This window comes from Microchirus variegatus (genome assembly GCF_963457635.1).
Source record: "Microchirus variegatus genome assembly, chromosome: 21".
Classification (NCBI taxonomy): Eukaryota; Metazoa; Chordata; class Actinopteri; order Pleuronectiformes; family Soleidae; genus Microchirus; species Microchirus variegatus.
Window position 1 is genome coordinate 12,010,565 of NC_139822.1, and position 8,914 is coordinate 12,019,478.

At 38.7% G+C, this 8,914-nt stretch overlaps 1 protein-coding gene across 1 annotated transcript in view; it reads right to left on the bottom strand.

Annotated features, from left to right (window-relative positions):
- The window catches only part of kiaa1109 (KIAA1109), an 84,796-nt gene extending 76,121 nt beyond the window's left edge, over positions 1–8,675 (bottom strand). The window contains exons 1-8 of the mRNA XM_083907544.1: positions 8,541–8,675; positions 5,961–6,096; positions 4,717–4,833; positions 3,636–3,714; positions 3,476–3,540; positions 3,061–3,235; positions 2,222–2,303; positions 1,873–2,066 (exon numbers count right to left, since the gene is read on the bottom strand). Of these exons, the coding sequence (XP_083763670.1) occupies positions 1,873–2,066; positions 2,222–2,303; positions 3,061–3,235; positions 3,476–3,540; positions 3,636–3,714; positions 4,717–4,833; positions 5,961–6,066 (818 nt within the window). The 5' untranslated portion in view covers positions 6,067–6,096; positions 8,541–8,675. The remainder of the gene's footprint in view (positions 1–1,872; positions 2,067–2,221; positions 2,304–3,060; positions 3,236–3,475; positions 3,541–3,635; positions 3,715–4,716; positions 4,834–5,960; positions 6,097–8,540) is intronic.
- Positions 8,676–8,914: the final 239 nt, after the last annotated feature.

Sequence of the window (8,914 nt, forward strand, 5' to 3'; positions counted from 1 at the left end):
CCAGGTTAGAGCTGGACCCGTTAAGGTAAAGCGGGGTTCCCCGTTTCTCTGGTCTTAACCGGGGAACATAGGTACGAACCCTCCTTGAACCACAAACTGCAGACCAAGGTAAGCCCATACCACTACAAACACGCATTTCTCCTATGGATATCTATATTTAATTTATTCAGATATACCAAATAAGAAATTAATGTGCATCATCTGTGAACGCGTAGTTGAACATGCTGTGGAAAAGCGTAATTTCCTGATTTACAAATATAATATAACTATAAATAACCGCAGCCATGTGTGCGCACCGCTGTGCCATTTAAGACCTGCCTTTCAAACGTGCTAAATATAGACGCAAAAATAAGCACCGCAATCAGTTTCAGGTTTGATAAATCACTTTGCGCGTGCTAAAATAACATATTTACATGTTCTCCTCCCATCACACGCAAAATAGCGTGTAAACGCCCCATATTGCATATGCATTAAGGCAAGAACGCTAGATGGGTTGCGAGTGCTATTTTGCCCGTCTGAGGGACGCACTCCTCGTTGCGCCTTGTTAGTAGATCAGCATCAACGCAGATCTGCGTGTGCAATCCAGTTTGCACACGTTTTTGCACGCGCAAAGCTTTAGTAAATCAGGCCCTATGTCTTTTTTTTAAGAGGGCCACAGGGTTGTTTGTTTTTTATAGAGGGAGTCTTTAACTTTATTTCATGCACTTTAGTGGGGATGATGTTTTAAGACTTTGCTTCTCAGAACAGGTAAATTTGCCAGTTTAATCATTCTGCCAAAATGTTGGTATCAAAAATGCCAAGTTCAGGCCCATAGACCCTGACCTTTTTTTTCTACAGTATATCCAACAGACTTAACCTTTAAGAAGGCAGCAGCTTCAACACTCAGCAAAGTGACCGCAGTCATGCAATAAATGGATAAACAAGCAAAAAAAAAACTTTAAGAATTTATACCTGTAGCACTAAAAGTTGGTTCGAATAAACAGAGAAATACAGAGCTAGTACTGCGTCTTACTGTGTTTAGGATTCATGGCATGCATAACATATTACAATGTAAATAGGCAAAAACAGAGAGAGAGAGAGAGAGACCATTATCCATTTTAAGCTGTATAATAAGCTCCTTTTCTGCAGATATTACAGCATGCTTAAAACATGACTAGCAAGGGACATTTCGAAGTTATTATTCCTCTGCCAAGAGCTTTATCACTAGAAATATTTTTGGAGGAAGCTCTAAAAAAGGCATCATATGAAAAACGATGGTGTTAGAAGTTGCGAAATTTGCTTTGAATGCATAAAAAACACATTATAGAGTCACAGTTACATTATGCATAACCCCTGCAAAGGGGTAATGTTTATGATGTTGTTTCCTTGTGTGTTGAAATTGCATTTTGAAACGCAATTAGGGCTGGGTGATATGGACAAAAAAAATTAGATACATATCCCACTATAAAAGGTAATGCATCATTCTATATCACATTTAATATTATATATTGGAATAATTTAATAGAAACCACTGTACTGTCCAGTCCTACATGCAATTATCAATTACTGTTGTATGTTCTATGCCAGAAAAATCATTAAGTTCATTCAAGTTTAGTTGATATTCTGATGGTAATTCATGTAGTAGTATTCCATCTTGTAATAGTATTCCATCTTGTTTTAAATCTGCAAAAAATTATATCGCAATTCAAAATGCAATGTAAGAAAAATCACATATCGTTTGTATGTACATGGAGAAAGAGGTTCAGGTGCCCTCTAGTTTCATCTATTTTGCCATTTCTTTTATATAAACATCATTTTAAACTTAAACAGCAAACTCTTAGAGCCTTCATAAAAAGGTGATTTTAGAGAGAAACACATATGAGCTGGACTCACTCATCATTCTGCAAGCCCAGGTAGCGTGGGCTTGGAACAAGCATGACGCGGACATTTTCCAGTGAGCCTTTGACGATGTGCATGTACTGGTCCAGGTGGCTGGATGGAGGCTTTGTGGCGTATGTCAGGAAGGCATCCTCAAAGTTCACACACAGAGTCTGTGGGAGGAAATGGTTCCCAAATGCCAAGCGACCCTGACGATGAGCAAACACACAGAGTGAGGACGAAACGTCTTTTGTTTTCAACATAAAAGAACATGAAGAGGACATTTCCTGGAAATCATGGCTTCCTTTCTCAAACCCCAACTCACTTAATTCCATGTCATATGTTACATTTCTGAGTTACTTACGGTGCTGATGTTAACTTTGATGACAGGAATGAGGGAGCGCCAAGACGACGTGGGCTCTGGACTCTCTGCTTTGATGTCCACACTAAATCAGGACCAGAAGATATTCAATCTTAAAACAGGTCATTAGTACAACATTGCCAGTTTGTACTACGACTTTTGGTTACTGGATACTGAATATATTAATTGTCTTCTGTGTCTTTGCTCCAAATGTGCTATGTGACAACAGCAAATCTGCACACTTCAATGGAAAAAGATGTTTGGTCCATTTAATGTCAGGAAAAATGTTGTGTTGTGTTTCCCAAAGCTCAACATGATGATGTTCTCAAACAAAATTCATAAATTTTAATGATTTCTTTGTTATATGAAGCAAAGAAACCAGAAGAAAATCCCAGAAAGGTCACCCAGCCAGGAAATCCCAGCAGAAAACTAAGAAAGTTCGTTTTAATCATAAATTTTTTTAACAATTTTTTATTCCTGAAAAGCCCAGCCAGGGACAGGAGTTGCAAACTAGTGAATTGCTATAATGTGCAGTACACCAGATGCACTTTATTTCCACTATGCTTCACTGCATTGTCCCTGATGAAGTGAATTAATCAAATTGAATGTTAATGCTAAGTGAAGGGCTACGTAGATTCTCCAAACACACTCAGAAGACGAGGTGAGGGATATTCAGCTGCAACATGAAACTTTACCAATACATGCTGCCAAATTTCACACACTGTACCTTTAAGTGAGACTCATACTGGAAACACTCTGAAATTAATGTTTGAATTTTACCAAACCAAGCCTTACATTTTAAAATAAAGCAAAAAACAACTAGGTGAAAGCTATGGCTGTACCTTTCCAGGGTCTTGCTTCCGTCTTCCTGTCCCCTCTCTTCATCTTTTTTAGGCTTAATGAGCGTGGGTTCAAGTCCGAAGGTCTCCTGCAGACGGGCGTAGAGGTCGGTGCGGTTGTAGACGTGAAACTCAAAGCCGTTGACTGTCACGTAAAGCCTGGTCTCTGCCTTGGGGTCTGGTGGAAGAAAAGAGAATAAGCGAGACACCATAAAACACATCATCATCAGGGCATCTGTGCATGTTTTTCATCCATCCTGCTACTGCTCCAAATAATGATCCAAGAACAAGAAAAATGATCTAACCATAAACGGCACTGTCAGTTCAGTTGATCAGTGAACACATGATTAGCATGAATCTAAAAATACGACACACTTCATTTTTATTTTCGCTCAGGGAGTAATCGCAGTCAGCTCACCATGCTGTTTCTGTTTTGGGTTATACTTTTTCCACCAGCGAAAGATGAGGAAGCCGTCCTGTATCCTGTTACACAGACAAACAAAATGTTACAAACTAAGCTGTGAGGTTATAAAACGGAGGGACAGAGGAGGAAGAGCATGTATAACAAGTCATGTTACCTGATAGACATGTCTTGGTTGATGAAGTAGACATCTCTGAACATGATTTTTCCTGACAGCACAGAGAAAGAGAAGGAGCCTGGAGGGGAAAGGGTAGATAATGTTTACGGCTGGACAACACATTTAAATCAAATTATCTATTTTTAACAATGCGTTTAGCACATTTACTAAGGCTGCAATTTATTTATTCTATTTTTGACAGTTCTAACTCCTATGCAACTCGTACATATTAGAAACAGTTCACATTTTTAAAGGATCAATCATCACTGCAATAGAATATAATGTAGTCGCAAATTAAAACCTCAATTAGACATTTACCATAAATCCTTCAGCCGAGATGAGAAAATGTAGCTGTGCAGCCGTGATGAAAATAAAAACCACCAACATGTGATTCACAAAATGTATTCATCTTTTCAGTCTCCCTCTCACATCATTCAGAAAAAAAACACCTTTAACATCCGACTGTACAACTATAAGGTCACAGGTGGACACAGAGTTAGAAAAGAAAAACATGATTTCCTTGAATGAATCCTTTCTGCTGTCGATGTCGTCTTCCTCTGCTTTAATTATGTTCATGTCAAAAGAACGACTACACCTCCCAACTGATTCAACTGTAATTACTGTGGCCTGTTTGTCTGTTTGTGGTATTATTGACTTTTCTGCTGTCTGACTGAAGACAGGAAATGAAGCTCGACCTTGCTTTGGTCAGGGCTCTCTATGTAAACTCAGGCCACCTTGTAAAAAGACAAAGCCTTTGTCCCAGCCTGGTTTCAAAAAAGAAAAACTAATTCTGCCTTGAAATTGAGCTTAGATTACATGGATTTATGCTCCTGTTTACTTCCAAAAATTGGCGCTCGCCTCGTAAACTTGTCCTTAATTCCTCTACTGAATTCATGGCTTCAAGTTGCCTTACAAATTAATTCCCATGTCACTTATGTGGAGAAATGTGATATGGTGTTGGTGCAGTTTGTTGTTCATGCTCTATGGAGATAAACACTGAGGGAACCTGGCTCGTTATGAAATATTCAGGAGGCTGAGTTAACTCCTTGAAGTTTGCGACAGAGCTTCTGGCAAAACATACCGATGTGAATGTAGCCATCCTTGTAGAGTCTGTTGATGATGAGGGTGAGGATGAGGCCGATGTTGCGGGAGTTGTAATAAGTTAAATAGATGATCCATCCACAGGACAGAATGGTGGCTGAAAAGGAAAAAAAACACATCAAATGATGTCAGTCAGTTCAATAATAAACAGCTCAGGCAGAAAGAAGCACACTGGAACACGTTCACTATTAATCATAGTAATACTAGGGCTGTCAGTGAAAATTGTGATTAATTAAAGGGCCAAACATAATGCATTCGAATTAGAGAAAGAGAGCGGAAGAGTTGGTCGGTGGCACACTTTTATAAACAGCTCTTAATCTTTGTGTGGCATACTCAACAAAAACAAAATGTTATTTCAGGAAAAAGACTGCGGTCCAACTGCAGAGGACACTTGGTCAGAAGGTGAAATGAATGAATGAATGAATGAATGAATGAATAAATGAAGCTGTAACTCTTGAGAGATGGTGAGAAATAATTCTGCTGCTTCTCTGTCTCATAGACTCACTCCACCTTTATTAGTTTTTTGGTTGCTTTTGTGAACACAGCAGCCTAGATGAGAACTTATTTTAACATGAAATAATCTCATAAATGTAAAAGTCAAGTTCATTAACAAATGTTCACTGCATTTATTTGATATCCAACAAAGATACATTGGAAAGAGTCACTTGAGTGCTTCTTTAAATTGAAATTTCCCATTCATTCTCATCAATTCCCATAAATTACTACAATTCCCATGATAATAACATAATTTTAACATGTGATTAAAATGTGATTCATAACAATTAACTGTTGAACTAATGCAATCATCCCAAATTAATATATTGCATCAACAACACCCCAACAACAACACTAATAATAATAGTAATACAGTATGTTGAAGAATATTCTCAATGTTTACTGTTGCTTGGAACCATGGATAGTGTTGGCTCAAATTTAAAATACGATCTCAAATGAAAGTAGGACAACTTTGTTAACCACTACTACTAAAATAATGAATTGTTAGTATTGAATTAATAATAATATTTGATATAACTTAACACGTTTCAATAGACTTTTTATATGAAAATCAATGTATAACATAAATTGTGATGAAAAGAAAAAAAAACCCAGAACGTTTAGACAAAAACAAGCAACAGTTTGCTCAGCCACCGACATGCAACCTGACACATTTGTTCCTGACTTGTTCTGGATATTTTCCCACAAGCACAGACGCAGAGGACTTACCAGAGAGGAGCCAGATGAGGTTCGAGTCGTGCTTGGTGAGAAAGTCATCAAGATCCAAGACGCTGGGGAAGGAGCTTTCATTGTTTTTGGCCACATGTCCATCCATGGCTACAGGCTCTCAGTCTGGCGTCTACAACTAAAACAGCCACATGTCAGACATGGCACAGGAACTGAGCGAACAAAGAAAAACATAAAATGCTATTTATTTCTTAAGATTTTGAATTTTATGGACTTATTTGTATAACACAACATAATCATTAGCATAATACCCACATTTCACAAAAGCTGAGCAACTGGAAAGTAAAAAAAAAAAAAAAACCTGATGTGATTAACATGATTAGGGCTGCTGCAAACAAAACTATCAGAGCCTGACTGAGGAAGTGTTTGTGTGTTCATACACTAGCAGTAAAGGGGCAGTCAGGGCAAGAAGTGCCTATCCCATTCAACTGCAGAATGACTGTTTTTAAGAAGTAGAATACACGTCTGCATTGTACTGCAAGTGCAATGTCACTGCTGCCTATGAAAGTGCATTGCATTCACCAGAGTTGGGAGTATAAAGTCCAAAGTAACACCGTATGTCCAGCACGGAGGACAACTCCCAAGATACGGGTTGCAGTATTTTCACTCACACTTAAAAAGGAAAAGAATCAAATAGCATCAGATATTAGAGTATTTAACTAATTGTCCAACAGTGGGCACTGTGAGTGCAGCTTGGCCTGCATGAATTAACTCTTTGCCCATCAGAAGAAGACAAGAGTTATGTTGTTTTGTGGTGACAATGGAGGACACGCACAAGCGAAATTGTCTTCCTGAGCAAAATCACTATGCCACAGCATCTGAAAAGCAGCGTGTGGGAATATTTCTGGTTCTTCACCAAAGATGGCAAAGTAATAAACAAGTCTGCAGTCACGCCAGACTGTCATGGTCACAAGAGACTATCGCGATCAAGTCTCGCATGACAGCAAGAGACTCACAAGATTAAAAAAAATAAAACTTAATACAAAGGATACACAAATGCCATATATTAACAGAGAGATCTAAGGATTTTATCGATCAACATCAGATTTTCCAAATAAATATCAATATGATTTGGAAGATCAATTTTTAACCCACCCAATAAAAACAGAGGCAAAATTAATTGAAGGGAAAAATGTTTTCATAAATTGATAAAATGTTTTTGGTGAATGTCATAAGCCACAGTTGCCTCAGCCTGTCTAGACATTAAACAAATCACTTGCTGTGTGCAGCACAGGAATGGCATCAAACAACATGAGATCAAAACACCACAACACTGTGAAACACAGAGAGAGTCATGTGAAGCTGATAGGCTTAATCACCATTGTGTGAACTCATTTGCTTACATTTAAAAGTTACTAACTACAGTTTGAAATTAAGTTTCATAAAACCACTGAGATGGAAGCACAACCACATCCTTCTCTTTGAGAAGATCTGAGCAGATTTTATTTAGACTTAGCACCAGCCTTAAACCAACTCCCTGCCAGATACCAACCTGTTCTGTTTACACACATGACCCAACAATGAAATCAAGAATAGATCTCAATAGAAACATGCCTGCAACATGAGTCATCATAGTTACCACACCGTTTTCAGTTTTGGTTTATAAACAATGACTTAAAGTGCACTGTAAAGACGGTAAAATGAAATAATACAAACACCTACTAATTTTTATTAATTTACCACAGCTGGATCCAAATGTTTTAATGTGAGTGTCCTGAGAGACACTGAACACATCACACAAGTTTGGAAAAGTGTCAGTTTAATTACAGTGAAAAAGAGAGACGTTTGTATGTTGAAACATTTGTGTTCCTGGATAATGAGTACACCACTTCATACTGAGTGGTAATACACAAAGGAACTTTACTTAGAATGCAACCACTGCAAAATCAGGGGCATTACAATAATATCTGAAACTGAAACTCTGCCTCCCATGCTTGGCAACACCTTGATAAAATAATTGACTGAAATGCTAGAGACGTTTACCTGACAAGGACATGATTCACAGAGCATCACTTTGAAGTCATGACCTAAAATAAACTTTGGGTTCAGTTTGAGGAGGATGACAAGCAAACAGAAAGTGGAGACTACAAGCGACTGTATCCGGCTTTGTTTACATGCTAAACTGCGTAAGTTCTCATTGACACAACTCTCAGTGTTGACATAAGCTCACCATGGAAAGTCATGACTAAAGACTGAATTATAAATGTATCCCACTACAGATATTATCCGGAACACACAGCCTCACTGTACATGTACTAACCACACTCAAAGCTAATCCCAGGTCTTGAGTAATTTCCTAAGCATTATCCTCAGCACTCGTAACGACCGCGATCTGCCAGCAAACGTAACTGGTTGGTGTTAGTATCGTTCTATCAACTGGCAGCTGACCCGTTCCGTGGCTTATGACGTTTCAGCTTGTGGATAATGCAGTTATTATGCTAAGTGCTTACTATCACAAGGTTAGCAATGTTGTTAGCTAGCGAGCTAACGACAGCAGGCCGCGCCCTGTAACTTCTCCAAATTCAAACTGCGAAGACAAGTCTCTTAATGAAAGCAAGGTACCTCAGTGTCCTCGATAAACCGCGTGGTTTCATCTTTGCTCCAGTTATTCAGGAGTTGCTGTGCCTTTGTCGTGTGTGACATGGGCATAGCTAGCATCCTCTGGTGAGTATTTACCTGGCAGGCGGCCAGTTTCACATCTCTTCCTGTTCTGCCGAGAGCAGACATAACAGCGACCAATAGAAAAAGGGCAAAGCCAGAGACTGACCAATGAGGAGATAGCATGGAGAGACCACGCCCATAGACAGACAGGCAGTTAAATCGACCAATCAGCGTTGCTTTTGGAGCTGCGTGAGTGCTCCTGTGTTCAACCTGTGATTGTTTTTCAATGGGAGTTATTTTATATTGAACGTGTTACTTTTATTTTGTGCTGCTCA